At 43.3% G+C, this 15,621-nt stretch overlaps 1 protein-coding gene across 6 annotated transcripts in view; it reads left to right on the forward strand.

Moving 5' to 3' along the window:
- LOC102450321 (interleukin-6 receptor subunit beta-like) overlaps positions 1 to 15,621 on the forward strand; it is a 75,196-nt gene that overhangs the window by 30,202 nt on the left and 29,373 nt on the right. For 5 of the 6 annotated variants that reach the window (XR_012904880.1, XM_006119165.3, XM_075932368.1 and 2 more), the window contains 6 exons: positions 1,169 to 1,310; positions 1,462 to 1,544; positions 5,516 to 5,726; positions 9,017 to 9,175; positions 10,247 to 10,369; positions 10,970 to 11,122. Coding sequence is in view for 5 of the 6 variants with exons in the window: in XM_006119165.3 (XP_006119227.2) it covers positions 1,169 to 1,310; positions 1,462 to 1,544; positions 5,516 to 5,726; positions 9,017 to 9,175; positions 10,247 to 10,369; positions 10,970 to 11,122 (871 nt within the window). In the remaining variant the exon portion in view is untranslated. The remainder of the gene's footprint in view (positions 1 to 1,168; positions 1,311 to 1,461; positions 1,545 to 5,515; positions 5,727 to 9,016; positions 9,176 to 10,246; positions 10,370 to 10,969; positions 11,123 to 15,621) is intronic. The other variant, XM_075932371.1, reaches the window with a different exon arrangement.

Consider the following 15,621-nt stretch of genomic DNA (forward strand, 5'->3'; position numbering starts at 1 on the left):
GAGTATGCACAATGCTACCTCGCTCTAAGTGCCTGAATGCCTGTCTTCTGCCTATGCCTCAGATAGAGCCACAAACAGAAAAGTTAGGGGCTCCTCCACCTAAAATCACAAGCAGGGCTCAATACCATAGGCATGCTCAGAGGCCACCTACTGCATTAGGTATTTGGCATCCTGCTGGAGCTAGGAAACTGGACCTGGGAACTCCCAAGTAGATGACTTCACCACTGAGCTATACAGTCGGTCATTCTCTCTTCCCCTTCTCCCAGTGATTGTGCCATTGTGGATAAATATTTAAGTAGTCAGTGGGTCAGAAAGAGAGAGAGAGAATAAATGTTTCTATTATCTAGAACCTAGTCTCACTGCTACAGTCACTAGTTAGTTATGCACTATAAAACACTCTAGAACAGTTTCACCAGAAGAAAGGTGGTCACATTTAGACCACCTAGGAGGTTGGAGAATCCTCTTCAAATCCTCTCTCACCCTGCCAGGCTATAGGAAGAATTGAACCTAAAATGCCCAGGGGAGTGATCCAATCATTGGACACCGCCTCCTCCAGCTATTTTGTGAAGAGTAAGTCAGGGGTTACTAGCAACATGGGCAGTAGGTAATGTAGGCAAGGCAAGGCATAGCCTTCCCAAAACTGCCTACACGCCTAACCACCGAAAGCTGGGCTGCTGCCGGGGCAGACCAGGGCCGCGGTGCAGCAGCCCAGCAGCTTTCACCCGAAGCCCTGACTAGCAGAGACGGGGTCTCCCTGTAGCCTCAGAGAGAGAGACAGTATTTAGGACACTGCCTTTTGATGGCATCTTAGGCAGCTCCTCAACTTGCACACTGACTTTTGAGGATTGCTTTCTATGGCACCCGTCTTCCCCATTTTTTTTACAAGGAGCCCAGGTGCCTAACTCAGGATTTTGTGAACCACAATGGTGTTTCTGTGGTTTTCTAGGAGCCTAAAGTTTGGTGCTACAATGTTTAGCATTGCAATGCCTACATCCCTTTGTGGATCTTGGTGTTAGTAACTCCTGTGTATTGGTGAGCATCCTTAACTTAAAAATCAAAGGACTGGGCCCTTAGAAAGAGGATCAATGATTACAGAGTATAAAACCATGGAAAAGGAACTTTAGCTTAATGATGCCAAATATGTTTTTAAAAAGTTGTTTGTTTGCAGGTGTCCATAGCAAATGATGCTACCAATGTGACCATTTCCAAGTTAAATAGTACATCTTCATATGTTATTCAGCTCCGATGCATATCCAGTGAGGATCATCACTGTGTTTGTGTTTGGAGTGGAGAGATTTTAGTTCCTCATAGTAAGTGGCATTTCATTTTGTTGTTCTGGTGCTGGTGTGAACGAAGAAATATTTTCTGTTGTTGTATAAAGTTATGCAGCATCTATAGATTATTGGAAAAATATTAAAATTAAATTATGAGACTACGTTTCCCCATCCTTCTCTTCTCTAGAGCTGACTGACAAGCTAATAATTTCAGCTAATGAAGCCACAGAAATCTCTCCAGGAAGAATAAGTGTTTTTCTTCAATGGCAGGTAATGTGTTATTATGGGATATAGCAAAAAAAATCATTTTGGGTAGACAGGGAATTTTGTCCATCATATTGAAGTATCAGCAAATATTCTTATACCAGCAAAACTGTATTTGAATATTGTGTTGTGCACCTTTGCAGCAGCAATTCCTAGCAGGATACAGGCAGTCCCCGGGTTACGTACAAGATAGGGACTGTAGGTTTGTTCTTAAGTTGAATCTGTATGTAAGTCGGAACTGGCGTCAGCCGCTGCTGAAACTGATCAGTTTCAACCGCGGCTGAATCTGGACACCAGTTCTGACTTACATACAGATTCAACTTAAGAAACCCAGGCGTCCCCCAGTCAGCCGCTGCTGAAACTGATCAGCGGCTGATTCCAGGAAGCCTGGGGCAGAGCAACTCTTCCTCGGGCTTCCTGTAGTCAGCCGCTGGTCAGTTTCAGCAGTGGCTGACTTGGGGACACCTGGGGCAGAGCAGCTGGGGTGCTGCTGGGTTGCTCCAGTAGCACGGCTCCTCGGCGCTACTGGAGCAACCCAGCAGCACCCCAGCTGCTCTGCCCCAGGCGTCCTGATTCAGCCGCTGCTGAAACTGACCAGCAGCGGCTGAATCAGGATGCCTGGGGCAGAACAGCTGGGGTGCTGCCGGGTTGGTCCGGAGCGGCGCTGCAGGACCAACCCAGGAGCCCCCAGCTGCTCTACCCCAGGGGTAGGCAAGAAAAGCCTGGTTTGCTGGGGGGGGGCACTAGCTGCACCCCCCCCCCAGCAGACCAGGGAGACGGGGAGCAAAGCCTTGGAGCGTGCCCGGGCTGTCCCGCTGCGGGCGTGCTCCAAGGCTTTGCTCCCCGTCTCCCTGCAGACCAGGGAGACGGGGAGCAGCTTTTCTCGCCCCGGAGGACGGGGGCGGCGGACTATGGCGCATCTGGGTGTCCTGCTGCTCCCGTCCTCCAGGGTGAGAAAAACCCTGTTCGTAACTGCGGATCCGACATAAGTCGGATCCGCGTAACTCGGGGACTGCCTGTATATAAATGTGTATAGTCATGTGTTAGGGTGTGTCTACACAGCATCCTTCGCTCAAAATAAGTTACACAATTTGCATAGCACAAATTGCGTAGCTTATTTTGAGTGTATTTCGAAATAGCTTATTTCATAATTTGATGCTGAATACACAGTACCAAATTTCAAAATATCTCATTATTTTGAAATGCCCCTTATCCCTCATGGAACACAGGTTACCGGGACATCAGAAGAAGCCTCCAGTTATTTTGAAATCTATTTTGAAATAACGGGCTGCTTCGATAGATGTGGAATAGCTATTTTGGGATACTGGAAGTATCCCAAAATAGAGTATGTCTACACTGCGGAGCTATGGTTTTGCTTACACTGCAGGCTTTTGCCAGCAGAGAGTATGCTAATGAAGTGCTCAGTAGCATTTGTCACACTGTCATTTGCATAGTCTCTGCTGATGCTTTTTGTGCAAGAGGTTTTTGTGCAAAACCAAGCAGTATAGACCGGTCCGTTTTGCGCAAAAAAAACCCTTTTGCGCAAGATCCCATATACCTCCTTTTTTGAGGTATAAGGATCTTGCACAAAAGGGGTTTTTTTTTCCGCAAAATGGACCCATCTACACTGCTTGTTTTTGCGCAAAAACCTTGAGCTAAAAGCATCAGCAGAGAATATGCAAATACAGTGTGACAAATGCTACTGAGCACTTCATTAGCATACTCTCTGCCAGCAAAAGCCTGCAGCGTAGACATAGCCATAGAGAAGAGAGTGATTAAACCCCTTTGTAATGGTACAAAAAGATGGATGTAGCAATATCTAAACCTGTCTAGACATTGGCCTAGGAGTTGGATTCTCAAGTGCTCCCTCACAATCACCTACACACTTAATCTTGAAAGTTTTCCTTAGGCAGACACACCATGGACCTTAAGATTAAAGAATCTTTGTTTCACACACTCATAAGAAGTTTTATTCTTAAGTGGGACTGAAACTTTTGCAAAAGCCCCGATCTAGAAATTCTGAAAGCAACTTCCAAGTTTCTGTTCAAACTTCTAGATACAAAATAGGTTACAAGGCTCTTGCTTACAACAAGAGTCCGCTGTTCACCATGCAAAATACTGCATATTCACCCTAATGCTACTAATAGGGTCACCAGGTGTCTGGTATTGACCCAGACAGTCCAGTATTTTTGCCTCCTGTCCAGTAAAAAAAATTCAGAAAATACCGACACCTAAAATGTCCAGTATTTTCTGTTTTTTTCCCTGCTAGGAGGTGAAAATACTGGACACCTGGCAACCCTACAACACACTCGGCAACTGGGCCCAGCCCCCGCTTACCTGGTTCTGCAGCGAAGCTCCCTTGTGGCTCGACCAAGGAAACAAGATGGCCACCAGCAAAAAACCTAAAGACCTGAGCAATGGGAAGCAATGCCTTCCCTGCGTCTTAGTGCTCAACCGCTTCTCTTCCTATCCCTATCCTGACTCTGCACTCAATTAAAGGAGCTATGCTGTTTTAATGCTGTTCTATTTTATTTAATTTATTTATTTATTTGCTTAACTCTTGGGGTCCTTTTTTTTTTTTTTTTTTTGCTCAACAACTTTGGTCTCTTCCCCTCTTCCCCCTTCCCCCTCACCCCCTGAATTTTTTCCCCAGTGTTTCAGAAGGGGATTGTCACAAGGGAAACTAAGAGTTCAACTAAAAGTCAACAAATCTGTATATGCAGTAATTTATCAGGGGGAGACATTTTTTGAAATAATCTACTTAACTGCCTAAGAATGTTTATCCCTCTTACCAACAGGTAATGAATCTAAATTAGAAATAACCATAACATTTTATGTAAATTGTACATACCAATTCCCATATCAAACTGAAGGAAGAAATCATGTTTAGACTGAGAGGTTGTTATGTTATTGCTTCATCTAACTCCATCTTCTATAAAAAGTGAAGGCCTTTTATGTATTTTAGTACCATTCAAATTTATAGGGATGCATTTAAGCATGCACTTAACTGCTTTTCTGACTTGGAGTCTAATAACTTTAAATATACACAAGAGGGTACGAGTGGAATGCACTTCTGAGTCTTATAATCATGAAATGCTAAGTGTATTGAAAAAACTTCTTTAAATTTTTTTTAAAAAAAGGTAGATTCTCCTGTCACAGCAATTTACAGCAGAGCCCCATTTGTGACACGAGACTATAGTGTCAAGTACTGCTATTAAGATACGCAAGATGTATTTGCTTTGGTCAGTTCTTACCTTGTTTGTCTGTGGATTACTCTGCTTAGTATTACCATACTAGACAAACTTCATATCAGTAGGTAATGACACCTTTCTGCTGTAGCAGTACATGCCCTATAAAATCTAGGAGATTAAGATTTTCAGAGGCATTAAGCCTAACTCTAATGGGCTCTCAGGCTTCTAATAATTAGAGGCACATTCTGAGTGCAGTATTTTAGCTGCTTTATCCTCATTAGTGTTCACTGGATTTGCACAGGTAAGACCCAAATTAAGGAAAGCATTTAACCACATGATTAGAGGCTATATAATTTTAAAGCAAAGGCTTAAGAGCTTTGTTGAATTATTTCCTAAATCCCACCCGTATAAAAGCACTAAATGTATCTCCTTTTGACAGTCATTGTGCCAAGACACGCAAGATTTGTTTATACATAATTGCATGTGTTTAGTGGCTTGCAATTTAAAAAAAAAATTAATGGAGATTGGCTATCTCCTAGAACTGGAAAGGACCTTGAAAGGTCATCAAGTCCAGTCCCCTGCCTTCACAGCAGGACCAAGTACTATCCCTGACAAATTTGTGCCCCAAATCCCTAAATGGCCTCTGCAAGGATTGAACTCACAACCATGGGTTTAGCAGGCCAATGCTCAAACCACTGAGCTATCCCTCCCCCATGTTTTGTGAACATGCTAATTTTATTAAAGGGATTGATAACTGATTGTTCACTGATCATCTTTTTTTATTAGATAAATCAAAGCAGGAATATCATCGGATACTATGTTAATATTGAAAGAATACCCAACAGTTGCTATGCTCGACTAAAACGCATCAACGTAACTGAGAGAAAAGTGCACCTGAACCTCTCTATGGCTTATTATATGTTGAATATTTCTGCCTATAATGAAGCAGGAGAATCTCCACAGATCACTTATGTTGTTCCAGATTTCACTGCAAAAGGTACATTATTTATTCCAAAAGTATGAAGTTTCTGCACCTTTTCTCTTCTGCGGGCAGTGTTTCCTTGTAATAGCATCAGTTTAGGGATCAAAAGGATTTTATTGTTCCTCTTTATCGTTTTCGCTAAACCTGTGCAGATTAATCTAGTACAATACATAGCAGAACATAAGAACAGCCGTACTGGGTCAGACCAAAGGTCCATCTAGCCCCGTATCCTGTCTGCCAACAGTGGCCAGCACCAGGTGCCCCAGAGAGGGTGGAACTCAAGTTGTTGACTCGAGTCCCACGACTTGAACTTGAGTCCAACTTAAGTCGCCTAGGTGACTCAACTTAGACTCGATTCGGGTTCATTGTTTGTGACTTGAGACTTGCTAATTTTATTAAATCGACTTGGTGAAAAAATTGTCCAAAAATGCCAATATTGATGGCTTGTACAAAAGTGACTTGACATTTTTTTAACTTAAGACTTGAGTCTCGACTTGGGACTTGACTCAGAAGTGACTTTAGGGACTTGAGACTTGAACTGTAGTGACTTGAGACTCAACTTGGACCTGACAATGACGACTTGAAGACAACACTGATACATAGTACCATGTGATGCGAGTTCTGAAACACGAGTCTGTAAAGTTATTCATATTAAATTAGTGGCTTGTACAAGGTTTTCAGACTGAATTCTGTATGAGCTGATCCAAATCAAGAAATGTGAAAATAACCTGGAAACCTGAGAGAATAGCTACATTGGGTTAACTAACTAGTACAGACTAATTTTATTGTCATTACAAACATTTGTTGTAGAATGAGGTGATTAGAGCTGTAGTGACATGCTTGATACATATTTACAACTAGCAGATTTACTCAGTGTTGCTCAAGTATGTAACTTTCAAGTTTCTTTAAAGGAAAATGTACATGCTTTATTTAAATTACTTTTTTTTCAAAAATACAGTGTTATTTTTAAGTTTATTTTGGATTTCTTTTTTAAAAAAGGATTATTTCCATTAACTTGTTAGTACTTTTTTAAAAATGGGAATTCTATCAAGTGTATTTTTTTCTTTCATGCATATAAATGCTTATCATTTGCTATGTTTTAACAGAAGGGCTATAGTAAATTTGGTTTCCAATAGCATTTTCTTCTAGTTTTCAAGCCATAAGCATTGATTTAGTGTACCAGAGCACTATTCCAAATTTTCTCCATTTTATCTCTCTTTTAAGGTTTATTAAGAAGCAATCCTATTCCATGTTCATCCTATTTTTCTGGCTTATCTGATTCATTCTCTTTTAACTTTTGCTCAACTTATGAGGACTGTACTTGCTTTGGTGATTGTCTCTCCAGTTTGGTTTTATGAGAAATAATCCCATTCCAGGCACATCCTGTTTTCCTGTCACAACCAAACACTTCTATTGCTTTAAGTCAGCGGTTTCCAACCTTTTGCAGATGAGGACCCATTTTGACAATTCAGGAAGACTGCGTGATCCAAGGCAATTCAAAAATGGGAGAGAAGAGGGGAGGCAGAGCCACCTGGGGAGACACTCCTTTTGAAATGTAATGGCAACCCATATTTGGGTCTTGACCCATAGGTTGGGAAACCCTGCTTAGGTTATGATTAGAGGAAACTGTGTACCAAATTTGGTGGTCCCAGCTCTTAACATTGAAGAGTTCATAATCAGACAGACAAAAGTTCTAAAATATATAGTAGATTAAAGGTCATCATGCTCTACTGCTACTCCATGAATTCTATCTTATGTCTTTTTCTGGCAAGTTGCATGTGGGCGTAATTTCCAACATGAGACTAATAGGATGATAAGAACAAAAGTAAGAGTATTGGGGGGGGGGCTTCCAAAATTTAGAAACCGTCTAAGAAATCCAGGTAATACAACTGCCATTGTACAGTTTTCACGCTTTGCTAGACATCTGCTTGTATATCTCCATTCATAATTAAAATAATTGTTTCCCCCCATGAATCAGCTTCTATATCACAAGGGTATTGTAAAGATAAGTGTTTCTAAAGTGCTTTATAAATTATATACTATCTCGTATCATGATGATTGTGAACTCTTTCAATCTGGCCTCTTGGCACCCATATTGAAATTGTCCAATCCATTGAAGAGTCTCTTCCTGTCCAGGTACTGACCATAACATCCTGTCTCATTGTCCAGGCAGATCACGGTCTGTATTTTATTGGAAATACTTCTCTGATATATTACTTTAAGAAATTAACATAGCTAGCGATGTGCTTACAAAACGACAAATCCCATAGGGTTTCTTTTCTCAATCCCCACAAATCAGGAAGGACTATCTTCCCTTAAAGACTTATGCAAACCAATGCCTGCAGCCTCCTGGCCAGAAGCCCTGAGAAATGGAGGGGATGCCTCCTGGGCTCTGCTGCAGCAGCAAATCACTGCTTCCCAAGTAGCCGCTCCCCGAGTGCCTTCAGCGCATGCTCCATGGGGCAACATGAATGGACTTCCTAGCGGCAGCTGGACCGATTGCATTGATCAGACAAAACGAAAGATGTTCAGACCAGGTGCAATGAATGATAGCTAGATGATCAGCACATGCAGCACCTGAACGTACCTGTTCTAATGAGACTAGGCTGTTCCGAGTGTACCATGTCCTCCTTAGGCTCCACGGTGCTCAAAACCTTGTCCTCTTACCCACCTCCTCATTGTACTGTGAGCTGAATCCTGCAAAGTGCATAATGCCCGTGGCACTTGCTGATAATGCACACCTCTCTGCCAGGAGAACGCACACAGCCCAAAGAAGGGCAAGTGATGGGATGGCTCATTTGGGTGTAGGGGGAGGAAAGCAACTGTAATTTCAAGAAAGGGTTCAGCTGGAGCCTGGCTGTGTGAAGATGTTGAGAAGCTGTGATAGCTGGAGGCTTTTCCCAGCCACAATTAGCAAGGCTAGACCCTAGCCAGCATGAGTCACATTTGGGTCTGTCCCGGAGACCTGCTGGTGCCCTAGTATAGGGGAGGCTGCTGATTCTCTGCCCCACTGCAGCCTCTCCCCCATGAGCTTTCCCTTGATGGTGCTGCAGGTTCCCACATGCTTTATCCTCTAGGATCTCATAGTTGCAGTTTGTGACACGCTTAACAGAAGAGTCCAGGAAATGCCTATGATCAGGCACTACTAAAAGTTAATTATCAGTGGGCCCAATTGAGGTGATTTAAGTTAGGAAATCAATAGTGTCCATGCAAAATTTGGTGTTTCTAGCTCTTACCGTTTCAGATATCTTTCTGGACAAAAACTTTCAGAAATATTAATAAGACATAATATTTTGTTTTTCCAGTTTTGCCTGGACAAGTCAGAGTCATATCACAGGGAAACAGAAGTGTTGTCACTTGGACTCCAGAATATAATCCAAAGTGTTTTGTGGTGGACTGGGGCACTGGCAAAGAAGATATGCACATGAAAATAATAACTAAGCCCATCAGAAATTTCACATTAGGTAACAAAATCAACTTTTTCCATTGATAGTTCAATTATTTTATGGGAAACATTCCTCTTTCACTTACAGTTTTAAAAACCATGACACAGCCAAATATCCTTCCTCACACCTCTACTCTTCTTTGTTCTGTGTAAATAGGATGGGGGAACATGTTAAGCATTCAAAATCCCAATTGAAGTACACAGGAATTTCAGTCCTCCCGTCCCTGGGAAACCCTCTGGTCACTCTCAGTGAAGAAATGCAGCTATACCAAATCAGGATAGCAGCTTACAGGCTGCAGGCTAACAGAAAGATAAGAGGGTGAAATGTCACCCTTAGGTAAACTTCACTTACATGACAGACTGCTATATCAGCTGCTAGGAAGCCTTTGACTGTTCACCCCTTTCCCCTCAATTTGTAAAGACCCAATAACAAACCAAAGCTTTTGCACAAAATATCTCAGTTATGTGCAAAGGGCTTCTATTCAGGAGCATTTTATATGACTTCAATTATCTTAATCAATATGCAGCATGCAAGTGACTCTAGAAGAGATCACTCAGGTTTAGCCTCATTGTACACTGGAGGACATTTGATCCAAGGGTCACAATTGAAATGTTATCAGTAATTCATCCCCTATTTTAGTGGATCCTCTAATGACATGTGCTTCATTTGTTGCATCTAGTTTAAGTTCCTGGAAGAAGAAAGGGGGGCGGGGGGAGAAGGGGAGAATAGAGGAGGAGAGGGTGAGTTCATGCTTCAGCCAAGAGGCCTCAAGCTATTTTACATTCCTGCTTTCCACACCATAGCTCCATCTGTGTATCAAAGGTAGACTGGAAGCCAGTTTGGCATACTTTTACAAACAAAGTGGTATCACAATATTCGTTATTTTAATTATGAAAAAAATTAATATACAGATTGTATGAGGGAAGCCAACTGGAGAACATGTTAAGAGTCCAAATGTACACAAAGGCTTGGAATTTGTTAGAGTACACTTGGGAGTGGGATTATACAGAAAAATCAGAACGTTCCTCCACCACCCCTTCTACTTGCAGCCAGGCAGCAAACACTGATTCCAACTTGATTGTTTTCCAGACCATTTACAACCATATAAATTGTACAGAATAATGGTGCATACGTCTAACATATGTGAATGTGAAAGTTTCGTGGAACATGAGAGGACGTTTGGAGTGACCCACTTCTACTCAGTTCAAGGAGGTATTTCCTACAAAAATCTTCATTCCACGTCTCACCTCATTTATTCCCTTCCACTTCTTCTCCTATTTCTCCAAAATCAGTAGTAAGGGAGCCCATCATAAACATCCGTACTGGGATATATCAAAACACTAATATCCACGCAGTCATGCCTCTAGTCCAAGCTGTGATGTGCTAGCTGACACAGTGTGAACAGGATGTTGCTTGCTAATGACAGGTCTACAGACATGACATAGATGTGAGGACAATTGAGCAGGGATTTTGTTCTTTATTGCAGCATGTGTGGTTTGTGGCCAGATTCTGATACTCTTCCTCATGCTAACTAGCATTTTCCTAGCTAAGTAACCTTTCATGCCAATGTGACTATAGAGTGAGTAAGGGTATCCTTAGAAATTGTATCAGTAGCAGGTAGGATGTTATGTCTCTACCTTCTTTGATATAGCAGTCTGTGTGTGTGTGTGTGTGTGTGCGTGTGTGTGCGCGCGCGCGCGCCAGTCTGCAAGTTGATCAATTTCTATGTAAGGATTAGCATGCTACACCTTGCATTACAGGAAACAGTTATCTATATGGATTTACTTATTTTTAAATGACCTGATGCTTAAGTTCCTAGGACAGGTCCAGCTACTGTGACAATTTCAAATGTCATGAAGCATTCCGCTATTGTGAAATGGACTCATATACCTCAACGCGACCATTTGGGTTTCCTCCAGGAATACAGAATCAGCTACATAGACATAATGAAGAATCACTCTCTGGGTAGGTCACTGTCACATTACCATAAGACAAAAGCAACGTTGCTACGGTTCTGTGTGGAAAATCACTGTGGACAAATTACAAATATTGAGCCACTTAAAGGTGGCTAACATTATATGTAAGGATTAAAGACATTGATTTCAGTGGGAATTGAGTCTGTCTGAAGATCAATTGCTAGAGAATCATATATATCAGTGGTCCCCAACCATTTGAGGGGGCGTGGCCATTCGCCTGCTGGGTGCCAGAGGGCGGGGACACTTGCGCGCCCGGGGGCGGGCCCCCCCATAGCCGCAGGGGCCCCCCCAAGTGCCACACACCTGGGGCTGGTGCCCCTCCAAGCGCCATGCGCCCGGGGCCGGCGCTCCCCCCATGCGCCGCGCGCCGACAGTGCGAGCAGCCATTTCACAGCGCTCCTGGGGCCGGCGCCCCCCCAAGCGCCACACGCACGGGGCCAGCACCCCCCCCAAAGCGCCGCATGCCCAGAGCCAGCACCCCACCCCCACGCGCCACGCACCCAGAGTGCAGGCGGCCAATTCGTGGTGCTCCCGGGGCCAGCGCTCACCGTGCACCATGCACCTGGGGCCGGCTCCGGCACCATGCATGCGCCACATGCCCGGGGCCAGGCCAGCCCTGAGCACTTGGCGGGTGCACACAAATGCCCCCGTGGGCGCCATAGCCGACTTCTGCACCACTCAGCCAGGCCGCAGCATGGGAGCAAGCAGCACAAGCAGCCATTTGGGCCACATGCAGCACCCCTGTGCTGCATGGGGAGCATAGACCCCAAGCAGCCACTTACTCCTGCGCAGTGGCCCAGCTGAGCAGCACAGAAGTCAGCCGAGCGCCACGACGGGAGACAACAATGCTGCCCAGAGGTAACAGCCATGGGGTGGAGCCTGGACAAGCATGCATCTCTGACATCAGGAAAGGGTGCTGGATACAAAAGGAGGAAAGCAGAGCAGACACAGAAGACACGGAGGAGACAGAGAGGAGAATGGAGGAGGCAGAGGACAGTGAGAGAGACAGCAGGAGAAGGAGAAGAGAAACACAGAGTGAGAGGCGGGAGGGGGAGACGAGAAAGAGAGAAAAGGAAAGAGAGGCAGGAGGCGGACAAGAGCTGAGAGAGAGAGGGCAAGGCAATAGGAGGAGAAGAGAGAGAGGCCATTTGCGCCGCTTGCTCCCACATGGCTCCCACAGAAGTCAGCCGAGCGCCACCGTGGAAGGCAAAGGAGAGCGGGGTGGTGACATACATGCCCAGGGGGCGGGGCCTGGACGAGCGTGCATCCCTGACGGAGACAGAGGAGAGCAGAAAGAGTGAGAGGCAGGAGGGGGAGACAGAGCGCAGAGACAGTGGAGGGGGAGAAGAGAAAGAGAGATGGAGAAAGAGGCAGAAGGCAGAGGAGAGCTTAGAGAGAGAAGGGGAGGACGTAGGAGGAGGAGGAGGAGAGAGAGAGAGAGAGAGAGAGAGAGAGAGAGAGACCGGAGGCTCAGGAGAGAAGACTGATGTGGAAGAGAGATCTGAAAATCCTGTCTTATGATGGGCTAATTGGCTACTATTTTAATGTTCTTGCTGGCTTAGGCTATCCAGAGAATTCAACTGATTACAGGGTAAGCTCTCAGTTTATTATGGAATCATCTTTTAAGATCAAGCGTCAGCATCGCCACAGGAGGCCAAAATTCAGATAGATTTTGGCCATGAAAGAAATACTCAACAAGTCTTCAACTGAGAAAAGCATTCAAGAAAGTACACAGAATTACCCTCAATTAAATACAATTTAATTTTACAAGTGACCACATTTCTGTTGAAGTTTCAGTCACTTGCATAACACTAACCTTTCCCCCATCTTTCAGCTTAATAAAATCTTCAAAGTTGCCTAAGACTCCAGCTGCTATAAATATAGTAGCAATTTCTATTAAACACTGAAAGATATGCTATCAGCATGTTCAACACTAAGGCTATGTCTACACTACAAGTTTGTTGCAGAGTCATTAGCATAAGTCATGATCTCATTTGCTTATTTTCTGCCAATGCATTTTTTCTCTAGGAGTTTTTGCGCAAAAACAAACAGTGTGGATGTTTCCTTTGTGTGCAAAAACTCCTTGTGCAAACACAGCTCAAATAGATTATGCAAAAGAAGCATGACAAAATGCTATTCAGCGCTTCATTTGCATTGCCTCTTCCAGTAAAAGCCATAGCGTAGACATAGGCTCAGGTTAAGGTATTGTGACAATTCACACTATTTCTGTGTTGCATTATGACTCAGCCAAGCTTGTTTCTGAACATCTCTGCTGTGAGGTCAAAAATAACACTTGATTCTTATTAGATTAAAAATCATAGAATCATAGAATAATAGGACTGGAAGGGACCTCAAGAGGTCATCGAGTCCAGCCCCCCGCCCTCAAGGCAGGACCAAGCTCCGTCTACATCATCCCTGACAGATGTCTAATCTAACCTGTTCTTAAATATCTCCAGAGAGGGAGATTCCACCACCTCCCTTGGCAATTTATTCCAATATTTGACCACCCTGACAGTTAGGAATTTTTTCCTAATGTCCAATCTAAACCTCCCCTGCTGCACTTTAAGTCCATTACTCCTTGTCCTGTCCTCAGAAACCAAGAGGAACAAATTTTCTCCTTCCTCCTTGTGACACTCTTTTAGATATTTGAAAACCGCTATCATGTCCCCCCTTAATCTTCTTTTTTCCAAACTAAACAAGCCCAGTTCATGAAGCCTGGCTTCATAGGTCAGGTTCTCTAAACCTTTAATCATTCTTGTCGCTCTTCTCTGTACCCTTTCCAATTTCTCCACATCTTTCTTGAAATGTGGCGCCCAGAACTGGACACAGTACTCCAGCTGAGGCCTAACTAGTGCAGAGTAGAGCGGCAGAATGACTTCACGAGTTTTGCTTACAACACACCTGTTGATACAACCTAGAATCATATTTGCTTTTTTTGCAACAGCATCACACTGTTGACTCATATTCAACTTGTGGTCCACTATGACCCCTAGATCCCTTTCCGCCATGCTCCTTCCTAGACAGTCGCTTCCCATCTTGTATGTACGGAACTGATTGTTCCTTCCTAAGTGGAGCACTTTGCATTTCTCTTTATTAAACCTCATCCTGTTTACCTCTGACCATTTCTCTAACTTGCTAAGGTCATTTTGAATTATGTCCGTATCCTCCAAAGAAGTTGCAGCCCCACCCAGTTTGGTATCATCTGCAAACTTAATAAGCGTACTCTCTATCCCAATATCTACATCATTAATGAAGATATTGAACAGTACGGGTCCCAAAACAGACCCTTGCGGAACTCCACTTGTTATCCCTTTCCAGCAGGATTTAGCACCGTTAACAACAACTCTCTGACTACGGTTATCCAGCCAATTATGCACCCACCTTATCGTGGCCCTATTTAAGTTATATTTGCCTAGTTTATCAATAAGAATATCATGCGAGACCGTATCAAATGCCTTATTAAAGTCTAGGTATATGACATCCACCGCTTCTCCCTTATCCACAAGGCTCGTTATCCTATCAAAGAAAGCTATCAGATTAGTTTGGCATGACTTGTTCTTCACAAACCCATGCTGGCTATTCCTTATCACTTTATTACCTATATTACCATGAAATATAATATCAATGATTTCCTGCTCGTATTGAAAGATTAGATAAGTGAACTGTTATTTTCCACTCCAAAAGAATAAAGTTGTAAGTTGGTTCCTAAAGTCACTATATTAATTACAAAGAAAGATTAATTGAATTGCTAGAAGCTAATGAACGATGGGCTGATTTCATATTACATGAGCTCATATCAGAAAATTTACAACAGATTCTCTAATGATATATATCTTGCTCTTGGCTTGAGAAGGAAAGATTCCATGCTGCAAGTTACAACATGTTGAGGTTTAGATCTTTAACTTTCATAGCTAGTGCAGTCTGTGTATTGAAAGAAGACAAATTTTCTGAAAAAGAGCAAAAAGAGCAATTCATTTCCAAGATTCGAAGAAAAAAAAAATCCCAGAGTTGCTTGACCTTTGCATGCAGAAAGAGTTGGAAAAACTACTGAAGTGTAGTGACCACTGAAGTTGCTGCAATTCAAGTTAGCCTGACAGATGGATACTGAGTTTTCCAAAAGGAAGGATGATAAGCTTAATTTCTCATACTTTTTGCCTCACTCTGCAATATGGTAGTTTCTTTCGCTTTCATAAAATTGGCTACTTCTTCAACATTAAAACTTCCATATCAAGCATGTCTGGATGCTTGGCAGCATTCTACAACACAAGAGTACTGTTGTTCACTTTCAATGTGTTTCACACTCCCTCCTATGTTAGAGAGTATACAGGGCTGCTAAAACTGTCCTCCAAGGATTGCTCAAGTGGTAGAGGCGCATGCCTTTAGCTATGGAGGTTTTGAGTTAAATACCCAGGCAATTACCAATAAAGGAAGTTTATGGCACACCACCCTCAAATGGCTAAACACTGAGATCCCTTGTTCCAGGACCCT

This window comes from Pelodiscus sinensis, chromosome 6 (genome assembly GCF_049634645.1).
Source record: "Pelodiscus sinensis isolate JC-2024 chromosome 6, ASM4963464v1, whole genome shotgun sequence".
Classification (NCBI taxonomy): Eukaryota; Metazoa; Chordata; order Testudines; family Trionychidae; genus Pelodiscus; species Pelodiscus sinensis.